Source organism: Arachis hypogaea, chromosome 13, assembly GCF_003086295.3.
Source record: "Arachis hypogaea cultivar Tifrunner chromosome 13, arahy.Tifrunner.gnm2.J5K5, whole genome shotgun sequence".
Classification (NCBI taxonomy): domain Eukaryota; kingdom Viridiplantae; phylum Streptophyta; class Magnoliopsida; order Fabales; family Fabaceae; genus Arachis; species Arachis hypogaea.
In genome coordinates this window covers 52,777,846-52,792,344 of record NC_092048.1, presented here as the reverse complement: position 1 = coordinate 52,792,344, position 14,499 = coordinate 52,777,846, and the positions used below count along the sequence as shown (strand labels likewise).

The window sequence follows — 14,499 nt, the reverse complement described above, 5'->3', positions numbered from 1 at the left end:
GCAAAACCTAGTGGCAGACCATCTAAGTCGTCTTGAACACACAAAAGATGATACTACTCCTATCAATGATTCATTTCCCTTTGAGGGCTTGCATGCAATCTCGGAAACCATTCCTTGGTATGCACTAATCGCCAATTACTTAGAATATCGCTCCTTCCCTCCTAATCTCTCCAAACATCAAAGGGATAAGCTAAAAAGCGAATCCAAATACTACGTGTGGGATGACCCATACCTTTGGAGATGTAGGGTGGATCACGTAATTCGGAGGTGCATTCCACAAATCGAATTTCACTCAATCTTGGAAGCTTGCCACTCCTCCAAAGGAGGAGGCCATTTTGGACCTCAAAGAACGGCAAGGAAAATCCTAGATTGTGGCTTTTGGTGGCCAACTCTTTTCAAGGACTCTTCTCATTTTTATAAATCTTGTTCTCAATGCATTAGATTTGGTAATATCTCTAAGAAGGATGAAATTTCCCAACGAACCATGTTATTTTGTGAGATTTTTGACGTGTGAAGAATTGACTTCATGGAGCCATTCCCAAATTCTAATGATTTCCTATACATTCTACTCGCCGTTGATTATGTGTCCAAATGGGTGGAAGCAATACCCACCCGGACGGATGATGCTAATGTGGTCCTTTCTTTTGTGAGAAATAATATCATTTGTAGATTTGGGTCGCCACGAGCAATCGTGAGCGACCAAGGTTCACATTTTTGCAACAAAAGAATGGATGGACTCATGAAGAAATATGGCATCATGCATAAAGTAGCCACAGCCTACCACCCACAAACAAACGGCCAAGCCGAGGTTTTCAATCGGGAGATCAAACGCATCTTGGAAAGGATTGTGAAACCCAATAGGAAAGATTGGAGTGCCAAGCTCACCGATGCATTATGGGCCTACCGAACGGCATACAAAACGCCAATTGGCATGAGTCCCTTTCGGTTGGTGTATGGAAAAGCTTGCCATTTGCCGGTGGAAATAGAGCGCAAGGCGTATTGGGCCATCAAGGAGTGTAATCCGAGTTTGGGTGGAGCCGGAATTAAGAGGAAGCTACAATTAGTGGAGTTAGAATGTTTGAGGCTTGAAGCTTATGAGAACTCTAGACTTTACAAGGAAAAAATGAAAGCCGTCCATGATAGGAACATAAGAGGCAAAGAATTCAAGGCCGGTGATCTTGTCCTTCTTTACAGTTCTAGATTGAGATTGTTGTCCGGTAAACTAAGGTCAAAATGGGAAAGCCCTTATCAAGTAGTGAAAGCGGAACCCTATGGGGTTTACCATTTGCACCATCCCTCAAGTCCGGATATCTTAAAGGTCAATGGGCACCGTCTCAAGTTGTATCATGGTGAACAAATGAAGAGCAACAAAGAGATTCAAGTATTCCTTTTGGAAGACGTACCTCTTAACAAAGAGCAATGAACAAGTGAAAGTCCAACTTAAGGACATTAAACAAAAGTGCTAGGTGGGAGACACCCCACCATGGTGAGATCTATCCTTTCTCCCCTTTATGTATAGTTTTTGAATTCTTCATTGTTTTGTAATTGCTTAACTATATTTTTGCTTGATTAGAATTTCTTGTGACTACCTTGGATAACTTGTTCATAAAGACTTGCATTGATTTTTCTATAAATGACTTGATTATGTGGTAAAAGCCCACTCCTCTTTAGGTTTTGCATTGATTTTGGGTGTTCTTAGATTCTTTGGCTTGTTTGGCTAGTGAATACCTGATAATTAGGCATTTTTTTTCATTCAAAAAGGGGGGGGGGACGCGTGCGCGCGCTGTGCGCGTACGCATTCCTATGCTTTCACAGCTCCTGGGCAATTTACCAGAGAGTTGTGCAAATTCTGGGCCAGCTTTGGGCCCTGGGCATAACCAACATCACGCGTGCGTGCACCATGTGCGTACGCGTCCATGGCCATTCGCACAAAAACACGCGTACGTGCCTTAGCCGCGTACGCGTCACTACTGCGTTTTGCAACCTTGGGCCATCGTCCAGAGAGTTGTGCCCTGGTTGGGCCAATTTCATGCTACTGGCCCAGCCCAACTCACGCGTAGGCGCACCAGGTGCGCATGCGTACCTCGACCATAATGCCAATCGACGCGTCAGCGCACCGTGCGCGTCCGTGTCGCTCACCAAATTTTATTCTCTGCTACTTTTTCCCGAGAGTTGGGCCAGAGTTGTGCCCAACCTGTGCTGAGGGCACAACATATATGCACGTGCATACGCACCTGGTGCTCGCGCGCACACTCACATTTCGCTACTTCACGCACACGCGCACCGTGCGCGTCCGCGCCCTTACTGATTTAACCCATGCACGCGCACGCGTGCATGGCGCGCGCGTGTCGGTTTCGCGAACCAATTAAATTAGAGTGTGCCTTTCTCCTTCCATTTTCTTTCTTTCTTCTTACCACCATCCCTCATCTTCACCTCTCCCCTCCTCTACCTTCCCTACCTCCTTTTCTCCGCCACCACCGGCGGCAACCACCACCTCCGGCGGACCCACACCTCTCTTTTCCCTCTTCCCTCTCTTCCTCTTCACTAACCTTTCTCTCAACTCCATACCTTATCTCCTCTTCTCCCTCTCAAGGTACTCCTCATTTCCAATTTTTGTTTCCTTTTCCCTTTTTTTTTTTTCCATTCTCATAGTTACATGCTCTTATTCTTTTTTTTTTAGAAGTTGCATTCATGTTCTCTTTGTTTGTTGCATTTTCTTTCCTTATTTCTTTTCATTTTCTCATGAGTGTTCTAAGTGGAGCTTACTCTTGCATTGATGAGTTTGTTTGATTTACTTGCTTTCTTTTGTATTTAGTGGTGTGATATGATGATTGTTGATGCTTTATGGGATGCTACATTGTCACTTTTCTCTAAATTTTTGTCATAAAGGGATGCACACCAAGTGTTTAATGAAAGACCCATATGACTTCTTGGAATTATTTTGACTAAGTATTCTCTATTTTGGTGTTCTTTCTCATTCACTTGTTTGTTCATGTATGCATTGAGCTTACTATATTTCTTGCTTCATTTCTACAAGCTCATTCCCTATTTTTCTTACTTCTTTGTTGTTGATGTTAAGAGTGTGCTTCTCACACTTCTTGTTTGCATGCCTATACCACTCATGCATTACATGCTAGTGACTAGCTATGATCTTTATTATTGCCTTAGTTACATGTTGCACCTGTCATGTATCTAAGCCATTTATTCTTTTGTGCTTTATCACTTGCATGATTATTCTTTCTTGGCGCCTGATGAGCGGATAATTTATACGCTTTTTGGCATTATTTTTAGTATGTTTTTAGTAGGATCTAGTTACTTTTAGGGATGTTTTCATTAGTTTTTATGTTAAATTCACATTTCTGGACTTTACTATGAATTTGTGTGTTTTTCTGTGATTTCAGGTATTTTCTGGCTGAAATTGAGGGACTTGAGCAGAAATCAGATTCAGAGGTTGAAAAAGGACTGCTGATGCTGTTGGATTCTGACCTCCCTGCACTCAAAGTAGATTTTCTGGAGCTACAGAACTCGAAATGGCGCGCTTCCAATTGCGTTGGAAAGTAGACATCCAGGGCTTTCCAGCAATATATAATAGTCCATACTTTGGCCAAGAATTGACGACGTAAACTGGCGTTCAACGCCAGCCTTCTGCCCAAATCTGGCGTCCAGCGCCAGAAAAGGATCCAAAACCAGAGTTGAACGCCCAAACTGGCACAGAAACTGGCGTTCAACTCCACAAATGGCCTCTGCACGTGCAACACTCAAGCTCAGCCCAAACACACACCAAGTGGGCCCCGGAAGTGGATTTATACATCAAATACTTACTTATGTAAACCCTAGTAGCTAGTTTATTATAAATAGGACCTCTTACTATTGTATTAGGCATCTTTGGTCTCAGTTTTATTCCATTATTCATCTTAGGAGACTATTGATCACGTTTTAGGGGGCTGGCCATCTCGGCCATGCCTGGCCCTTCACTTATGTATTTTCAACGGTAGAGTTTCTACACTCCATAGATTAAGGTGTGGAGCTCTGCTGTTCCTCAAAGATTAATGCAAAGTACTACTATTTTCTATTCAATTCATCTTATTTCGCTTCTAAGATCTCCATTCGCACCCAAGAACGTGATGAAGGTGATGATTATGTGTGACGCTCATCACCATCTCCCCTATGAACGCGTGCCTGACAAACACTTCCGTTCTACATGAATTAAGCTAGAATGAGTATCTCTTAGATCTCCTAACCAGAATCTTCGTGGCGTAAGCTAGAATGATGGCGGCATTCAAGAGAATCCGGAAGGTCTAAACCTTGTCTGTGGTATTCCGAGTAGGATTCAATGATTGAATGACTGTGACGAGCTCCGAACTCGCGATTGCAGGGCATTAGTGACAGACCCAAAAGGATAGTAAATCCTATTCCAGCATGATCGAGAACCGACAGATGAATAGCCGTGCCGTGACAGGGTGCGTGAGCATATTATTCACTGAGAGGATAAGATGAAGCCATTGGCAAGGGTGATGCCTCCAGACGATTAGCCGTGCCGTGACAGGGCATTGGATCATTTTCCCGAGAGATGACCGAAAGTAGCCATTGACAGTGGTGATGTATCACATAAAGCCAGCCATGGAAAGGAGTAAGACTGATTGGATGAAGATAGCAGGAAAGCAGAGGTTCAGAGGAACGAAAAGCATCTCCATTCGCTTATCTGAAATCCCTGCCAATGAATATACTTAAGTATCTCTATCCATTTTATTGTTTATTTTAATCTAATAAAGTATCATGTTTAAATCCGCCTGACTGAGATTTACAAGGTGACCATAGCTTGCTTCATACCAACAATCTCCGTGGGATTCGACCCTTACTCACGTAAGGTATTACTTGGACGACCCAGTGCACTTGCTGGTTAGTTGTATCGAAGTTGTGACAATTATGTATTGAGATCAGAGCACCAAGCTTTGGAGCCATTACCAGGGATTGTTCGAGCCTGGACATCACAATTTCGTGCACCAAGTTTTTGGCGCCGTTGCCAGGGATTGTTTGAGTTTGGACAACTGACGGCTCATCTTGTTGCTCAGATTAGGTAATTTTCTTTTTGTTTTATTTTCAAAAATTTTTCAAAAAAATTTTTAAAATTTTCTCATCTGTTTTCTAAAAAATAAAAATGTTTTCAAAAATAAATTATTCTATGGCTTCAAAATTTTTAAGAATGAATTCTAGTGTTTCATGAAATATGTTGAATCATATCTGGCTGTAAAGCCATACCCAAACTACTTTGGGATTGGTATTCAACTAATCACTCCAGCCCATGTAATTATATGTTGCAACCTGGCTGGCTGTAAAGCCATGTCTAAATTCATTTGGACTGAGGCAGCAATTTGTTATCAAGAGCAAGCTAGTTGGAGTTAATCCACCTGCTACTGTTTCTGATCACCTGCTGAAGCTTGGCTGGCCATTGGCCATGTCTAGTGTTTTGGACTGGAGCTTTCTTTGAAAGCTTGGCTGGCTAGTGAGCCATGTCTAATTCCTGGACTGAAGCTTTAGACTAACATGGCAAGATTCCTGGAATTCATATTAAAAATTTTGGAATCCTTATTTTTTCTTTTTTTCATATAATTTTTGAAAAAATCCAAAAAAATTAGAAAATCATAAAAATCAAAAAATATTTTTTTTCTTGTGTGAGTCTTGAGTCATATCATGAGTTTGGTGTCACTTGCATATGCATCTTGCATTTTTCGAAAATTTCATGCATTCATAGTGTTCTTCATGATCTTCAAGTTGTTCTTGGTAAGTCTTCTTGTTTGATCTTGATGAATTTTTGTTTTGTGTCTTTTCATGTTTATCATATGCATTCTTGAATTCTTAGTGCGTAAGCATTAAAGAATTCTAAGTTTGGTGTCTTGCATGTTTTCTTTGCATTAAAAATTTTTCAAAAAATATGTTCTTGATGTTCATCATGACATTCAAAGTGTTCTTGGTGTTCATCTTGACATTCATAGCATTCTTGCATGCATCACATGTTTTGATCTAAAAATTTCATGCATTGCATCTTTTTAGTGTTTTTCTCTTGCATCATAAAAATTCAAAAATAAAAAAAAATATCTTTCCTATTTTCTCTCATCAAATTCGAAAATTTGGAGTTGACTTTTTCAAAAATTTTTAAAATCAAGTTGTTTCTCATGAGTCAAATCAAATTTTCAATTTGAAAATCTTATCTTTTTCAAAATCTTTTACAAAAATCAAATCTTTTTCAAAATTCTTAGTTATTTTCGAAAATTTCAAAAATATTTTTCAAAAATTTTTTTCTTATTTTTATACCAAATTTTCGAAAATAACTTAATCAATTAATGTTTTGATTCAAAAATTTGAAGTTTGTTACTTGCTTGTTAAGAAAGATTCAAACTTTAAGTTCTAGAATCATATCTTGTGATTTCTTATGAATCAAGTCATTAATTGTGATTTTAAAAATCAAATCTTTTTCAAAACTAATTTCTATTATATCTTTTCAAAAATATCTTCTCATCTTATCTTTTTCAAAAATATCTTTTCAAAATATCTTTTCTAACCTCCTAACTTCTTATCTTTTTCAAAATTTGTTTCAACTAACTAACTAACTTTTTGTTTGTTTCTTAACTTTTTCAAAACTACCTAACTAACTCTCTCTCTCTATTTTCGAAAATATCTTCCCCCTTTTTCAAAATTTCTTTTTAATTAACTAATTATTTTTATTTTTTATTTTTTATTTCAAAAAAATTTTCGAAAAAAAAAAATTTACTAAACATTTTTCAAAAAAACTATTTTCAAAAATCATTAACTCCTTTTCAAAATAATTTTCGAAAATTATACCTCCCCCATCCTATTCTATTTATTCATTCATATCCTAACATCTCATCTCACATCTCTTCCATTCGTACAGTTGCATTTCTTCCTTTACATCACATTCTTTGTCTCCCCCTTCTCTTCCACTCACAAAGGGATCCCTATACTGTGGTATAGAGGATCTCTATTATTATTATCATTTTTCTGGCCATTCTTCCTTGTCATATGAGCAGGAGCAAGGATAAGAACATTCTTGTGGAAGCAGATCCAGAACCTGAAAGGACTCTGAAGAGAAAATTAAGAGAAGCTAAAATACAACAATCCAGAGATAACCTTTCAGAAATTTTCGAACAGGCAGAGGAGATGGCAGCCGAAAATAATAATAATGCAAGGAGGATGCTTGGTGACTTTACTGCACCTAATTCCAATTTACATGGAAGAAGCATCTCCATTCCTGCCATTGGAGCAAACAACTTTGAGCTGAAACCTCAATTAGTTTCTCTGATGCAGCAGAACTGCAAGTTTCATGGACTTCCATCTGAAGATCCTTTTCAGTTCTTAGCTGAATTCTTGCAGATATGTGATACTGTTAAGACTAATGGAGTAGATCCTGAAGTCTACAGGCTCATGCTTTTCCCTTTTGCTGTAAGAGACAGAGCTAGATTATGGTTGGATTCTCAACCTAAAGACAGCCTGAACTCTTGGGATAAGCTGGTCACGGCTTTCTTAGCCAAGTACTTTCCTCCTCAAAAGCTAAGCAAGCTTAGAGCTGATGTTCAAACCTTCAGACAGAAAGAAGGTGAATCTCTCTATGAAGCTTGGGAAAGATACAAACAGTTGACCAAAAAGTGTCCCTCTGACATGCTTTCAGAATGGACCATCCTGGATATATTCTATGATGGTTTATCTGAGCTATCAAAGATGTCACTGGACACTTCTGCAGGTGGATCCATTCACCTAAAGAAAACGCCTGCAGAAGCTCAAGAACTCATTGACATGGTTGCTAATAACCAGTTCATGTACACTTCTGAAAGGAATCCTGTGAATAATGGGACGCCTACGAAGAAGGGAGTTCTTGAAGTTGATACTCTGAATGCCATATTGGCTCAGAATAAAATATTAACTCAGCAAGTCAATATGATCTCTCAGAGTCTGAATGGAATGCAAGCTGCATCCAACAGTACTCAAGAGGCATCTTCTGAAGAAGAAGCCTATGATCCTGAGAAACCTGCAATAGCAGAGGTAAATTACTTAGGTGAACCTTATGGAAACACCTATAACTCAACATGGAGAAATCATCCAAATTTCTCATGGAAGGATCAAAAGCCCCAACAAGGCTTTAATAATGGTGGAAGAAACAGGTTTAGCAATAGCAAACCTTTTCCATCATCAACTCAGCAACAGACAGAGAACTCTGAACAAAATGCTTCTAATTTAGCAAATCTAGTCTCTGATCTATCTAAGGCCACTGTAAGTTTCATGAATGAAACAAGGTCTTCCATTAGAAATTTGGAAGCACAAGTGGGCCAGCTGAGTAAAATGATCACTGAAATCCCTCCTAGTACTCTCCCAAGCAATACAGAAGAGAACCCAAAAGGAGAGTGCAAGGCCATTGACATAAGCGCCATGGCCGAACCTGTGAGGAGAGGAGAGGACGTGAATCCCAAGGAGGAAGACCTCCTGGGACGTCCAGTGCTCAATAAGGAGCTTCCCTCTGGGGAACCAAAGGACTCTGAGGCTCATCTAGAGACCATAGAGCTTCCATTGAACCTCCTTATGCCCTTCATGAGCTCTGATGAGTATTCCTCTTCTGAAGAGAATGAGGATGTCACTGAAGAGCAAACTGCCAAGTTTCTTGGTGCAATCATGAAGCTGAATGCCAAATTGTTTGGCATTGATGCTTGGGAAGTTGAACCTCCCTTGTTCATCAATGAACTAAGTGATCTGGATCAACTGACATTGCCTCAGAAGAGACAGGATCCTGGAAAGTTCATAATACCCTGTACCATAGGCACCATGATCTTTAAGGCTCTGTGTGACCTTGGTTCAGGAATAAACCTCATGCCCCTCTCTGTAATAGAGAAACTGGGAATCTATGGGGTGCAAGCTGCTAAAATCTCACTAGAGATGGCAGACAGCTCAAGAAGACAGGCTTATGGACAAGTAGAAGATATATTAGTAAAGGTTGAGGGCCTTTACATACCTACTGATTTCATAGTCCTGGATACTGGAAAGGAAGAGGATGAATCTATCATCCTAGGAAGACCTTTCCTGGCCACAGCAAGAGCTGTGATTGATGTTGACAGAGGTGAAATATTCCTTCAATGGAATGAGAACTCCCTTGTAATCAAAACTCAAGGATCTCCCTCTGCAACCATGGGGAGGAAGCAGGAAAAGCTTCTCTCCAAGCAGAATCAACCAGAGCCCCCACAGTCAAACTCTAAGTTTGGTGTTGGGAGGCCACAACCAAACTCTAAGTTTGGTGTTGAACTCCCATATCCAAACTCTAAGTTTGGTGTTGGAGAGTCTCAACAAAGCTCTGCACGTCTGTGAGGCTCCATGAGAGCCCACTGTCAAGCTATTGACATTAAAGAAGCGCTTGTTGGGAGGCAACCCAATGTTTATCTAATTCTTATTTTTCATGTTTTCTTAGGTTCATGATCATGTGGAGTCACAAAATAAAAAAAAAATTCAAAAATGGAATAAAAAACAGCAGAAGAAAAATCACACCCTGGAGGAGCATCTGTCTGGCGTTCAAACGCCAGAACAGAGCATAGTTCTGGCGCTGAACGCCCAGAATGGGAGCATCCTGGCGCTGAACGCCCAGAACAAGCATGGTTCTGGTGCTGAACGCCCAGAGTTGGGTACAAAGGCATTTTTACATGCCTAATGGGTGCAGGGATGTAAATCCTTGAACACCTCAGGATCTGTGGACCCCACAGGATCCACTCAGGATCTGTGGACCCCACAGGATCCCCACCTACCTCCACTCACTTCTTCTCACCACTCTCTTTCACACAACCCCATAAACACTCTTCCCTAAAAACCCCTCACCAATCACATCAATCTCTCTTCCCCACTAAACCTTCACCACTCACATCCACCCACTCTTCCCAATAAACCTACCTCATAAACTCCACCTACCTTCAAAATTCAAAACCAATTTCCCACCCAAACCCACCCATATGGCCGAAACCTCCCCCCTTCCCTTCCCTATATAAAGCCCCCCATTCTTCTTCAAATTCACACAACACACCCCTCTACACTCCTCTTGGCCGAAACCACATCTCCCTCTCCCTCTCCATATTTCTTCTTCTTCTTCTTCTTCTTCTTCTATTCTTTTGTTTATTGCTCGAGGGCGAGCAATATTCTAAGTTTGGTGTGGTAAAAGCATAGCTTTTTTGTTTTTCCATTACCATTGATGGCATCTAAGACCGGAGAATCCTCTAGAAGAGGGAAAGGGAAGACAAAAGCTTCCACATCCGAGTCATGGGAGATGGAAAGGTTCATCTCTAAAGCCCATCAAGACCACTTCTATGATGTTGTGGCCAAGAAAAAGGTGATCCCTGAGGTCCCTTTTGAACTCAAAAGAAATGAGTATCCGGAGATCTGACATGAAATTCAAAGAAGAGGTTGGGAAGTTCTAACAAATCCCATCCAACAAGTCGGCATCTTAATGGTTCAAGAGTTCTATGCCAATGCATGGATCACCAAGAACCATGATCAAAGTAAGAACCCGGATCCAAAGAACTATGTTACAATGGTTCGGGGGAAATACTTAGATTTTAGTCCGGAAAATGTGAGGTTGGCGTTCAACTTGCCATACATGGAAGAGAACGCATGCCCCTACACAAGGAGAGTCAACTTTGATCAAAGGTTGGACCAAGTCCTTATGGACATATGTGTAGAAGGAGCTCAATGGAAGATTGACTCCAAAGGCAAGCCGGTTCAACTAAGAAGATTGGACCTCAAGCCTATAGCTAGAGGATGGTTGGAGTTTATTCAATGCTCAATCATTCCCACTAGCAACCGGTCTGAAGTTACCATAGACCGGGCCATCATGATCCATAGCATCATGATTGGAGAAGAGGTGGAAGTTCATGAGATTATACCTCAAGAACTTTACAAGGTGGCTGACAAGTCTTCCACTATGGCAAGGTTAGCCTTTCCTCACCTCATTTGCCACCTATGCAATTCAGCTGGGATTGACATAGAGGGAGATATCCTCATCAAAGAGGACAAGCCCATCACTAAGAAAAAGATGGAGCAAGCAAGAGAGCCCAGTCATGGAGCTCAAGAGGCGCAAGAAGCTCATCACCATGAGATTCCGGAAATGCCTCAAATGCACTTTCCTCCACAAAACTATTGGGAGCACATCAACACCTCCCTAGAAGAATTGAGTTCCAATATGGGACAACTAAGGGTGGAACATCAAGAGCACTCCATCATGCTTCATGAAATAAGAGAAGATCAAAAAGCAATGAGGGAGGAGCAACAAAGACAAGGAAGAGACATAGAAGAGCTCAAGGACATCATTGGTTCCTCAAGAAGGAAACGCCACCATCACTAAGGTGGATTCATTCCTTGTTCTTCTTTCTTCTGTTTTTCGTTTTCTATGTTATGTGCCTATCTATGTTTGTGTCTTCACTACATGATCATTAGTAACTTTGTCTTAAAGATATGAATGTCCTATGAATCCATCACCTCTCTTAAATGAAAAATGTTTTAATTCAAAAGAACAGGAAGTACATGAGTTTCGAATTTATCTTTGAACTTAGTTTAATTATATTAATGTAGTGACAATGCTTCTTGTTTTCTGAATGTATGCTTGAACAGTGCATATGTCTTTTGAAGTTGTTGTTTAAGAATGTTAAATATGTTGGCTCTTGAAAGAATGATGACTAGGAGACATGTTATTCGATAATCTGAAAAATCATAAAAATGATTCTTGAAGCAAGAAAAAGCAGCAAAGAACAAAGCTTGCAGAAAAAAAAAAAAGAAAAAAAAAGTAGGCGAAAAAAAATATAAAAAAAAAAGAAAAAGAAAAAGCAAGTAGAAAAAGCCAATAACCCTTAAAACCAAAAGGCAAGGGCAAATAAAAAGGATCCCAAGGCTTTGAGCATCAGTGGATAGGAGGGCCTAAAGGAATAAAATCCTGGTCTAAGCGGCTAAACCAAGCTGTCCCTAACCATGTGCTTGTGGCATGTAGGTGTCAAGTGAAAACTTGAGACTGAGCGGTTAAAGTCAAGGTCCAAAGCAAAAAAAAAAAAAGAGTGTTCTTAAGAACCCTGGACACCTCTAATTGGGGACTTTAGCAAAGCTGAGTCACAATCTGAAAAGGTTCACCCAATTATGTGTCTGTGGCATTTATGTATCCGGTGGTAATACTGGAAAACAAAGTGCTTAGGGCCACGGCCAAGACTCATAAAGAAGCTGTGTTCAAGAATCATCATACTGAACTAGGAGAGTCAATAACACTATTCGAAATCTGAAGTTCCTATAGATGCCAATCATTCTGAACCTCAATGGATAAAGTGAGATGCCAAAACTATTCAAGAGGCAAAAAGCTATAAGTCCCGCTCATATGATTGAAACTATGTTTCATTGATAGTTTGGAATTTATAGTATATTCTCTTTTTTTTATCCTATTTGATTTTCAGTTGCTTGGGGACAAGCAACAATTTAAGTTTGGTGTTGTGATGAGCGGATAATTTATACGCTTTTTGGCATTGTTTTTAGTATGTTTTTAGTAGGATCTAGTTACTTTTAGGGATGTTTTCATTAGTTTTTATGTTAAATTCACATTTCTGGACTTTACTATGAGTTTGTGTGTTTTTCTGTGATTTCAGGTATTTTCTGGCTGAAATTGAGGGACTTGAGCAGAAATCAGATTCAGAGGTTGAAAAAGGACTGCTGATGCTGTTGGATTCTGACCTCCCTGCACTCAAAGTGGATTTTCTGGAGCTACAGAACTCGAAATGGCGCGCTTCCAATTGCGTTGGAAAGTAGACATCCAGGGCTTTCCAGCAATATATAATAGTCCATACTTTGGCCAAGAATTGACGACGTAAACTGGCGTTCAACGCCAGCCTTCTGCCCAAATCTGGCGTCCAACGCCAGAAAAGGATCCAAAACCAGAGTTGAACGCCCAAACTGGCACAGAAACTGGCGTTCAACTCCACAAATGGCCTCTGCACGTGCAACACTCAAGCTCAGCCCAAACACACACCAAGTTGGCCCCGGAAGTGGATTTATACATCAAATACTTACTTATGTAAACCCTAGTAGCTAGTTTATTATAAATAGGACCTCTTACTATTGTATTAGGCATCTTTGGTCTCAGTTTTATTCCATTATTCATCTTAGGAGACTATTGATCACGTTTTAGGGGGCTGGCCATCTCGGCCATGCCTGGCCCTTCACTTATGTATTTTCAACGGTAGAGTTTCTACACTCCATAGATTAAGGTGTGGAGCTCTGCTGTTCCTCAAAGATTAATGCAAAGTACTACTATTTTCTATTCAATTCATCTTATTTCGCTTCTAAGATCTCCATTCGCACCCAAGAACGTGATGAAGGTGATGATTATGTGTGACGCTCATCACCATCTCCCCTATGAACGCGTGCCTGACAAACACTTCCGTTCTACATGAATTAAGCTAGAATGAGTATCTCTTAGATCTCCTAACCAGAATCTTCATGGCGTAAGCTAGAATGATGGCGGCATTCAAGAGAATCCGGAAGGTCTAAACCTTGTCTGTGGTATTCCGAGTAGGATTCAATGATTGAATGACTGTGACGAGCTCCGAACTCGCGATTGCAGGGCATTAGTGACAGACGCAAAAGGATAGTAAATCCTATTCCAGCATGATCGAGAACCGACAGATGAATAGCCGTGCCGTGACAGGGTGCGTGAGCATATTATTCACTGAGAGGATAAGATGAAGCCATTGGCAAGGGTGATGCCTCCAGACGATTAGCCGTGCCGTGACAGGGCATTGGATCATTTTCCCGAGAGATGACCGAAAGTAGCCATTGACAGTGGTGATGTATCACATAAAGCCAGCCATGGAAAGGAGTAAGACTGATTGGATGAAGATAGCAGGAAAGCAGAGGTTCAGAGGAACGAAAAGCATCTCCATTCGCTTATCTGAAATCCCTGCCAATGAATCTACTTAAGTATCTCTATCCCTTTTATTGTTTATTTTAATCTAATAAAGTATCATGTTTAAATCCGCCTGACTGAGATTTACAAGGTGACCATAGCTTGCTTCATACCAACAATCTCCGTGGGATTCGACCCTTACTCACGTAAGGTATTACTTGGACGACCCAGTGCACTTGCTGGTTAGTTGTATCGAAGTTGTGACAATTATGTATTGAGATCAGAGCACCAAGCTTTGGAGCCATTACCAGGGATTGTTCGAGCCTGGACATCACAATTTCGTGCACCAGCGCCTCTTTAAGCTTAATTTCACCACCCTTCCTTCTTTTCTAGGATGGTGGTCAAAAGAGACAATGGAAAGGCACCCAAGAAGGCACCATCACGGTCTACTAGCAAAGCACAACAAGGCCCGCGAGCTAAGCCCCTCTCATCACCAAGGCTAGGAGCGTTGCTAACATTGATGTTTTGGAAAAAGACAATCCGGTGAGGGATCCGAACAAGTTTCCCAACCGCTATTGTGA

The 14,499-nt window shown here is 40.7% G+C and overlaps 1 protein-coding gene across 1 annotated transcript; it reads left to right on the top strand.

The window, feature by feature from the left end:
- Window positions 1-931: 931 nt before the first annotated feature.
- LOC112734340 (uncharacterized) lies at window positions 932-1,423 on the top strand. The gene has a single exon (XM_025783605.1). It carries the CDS (start codon window positions 932-934, stop codon window positions 1,421-1,423), a length of 492 nt encoding a protein of 163 aa, XP_025639390.1.
- The last annotated feature ends 13,076 nt before the right edge of the window (window positions 1,424-14,499 follow it).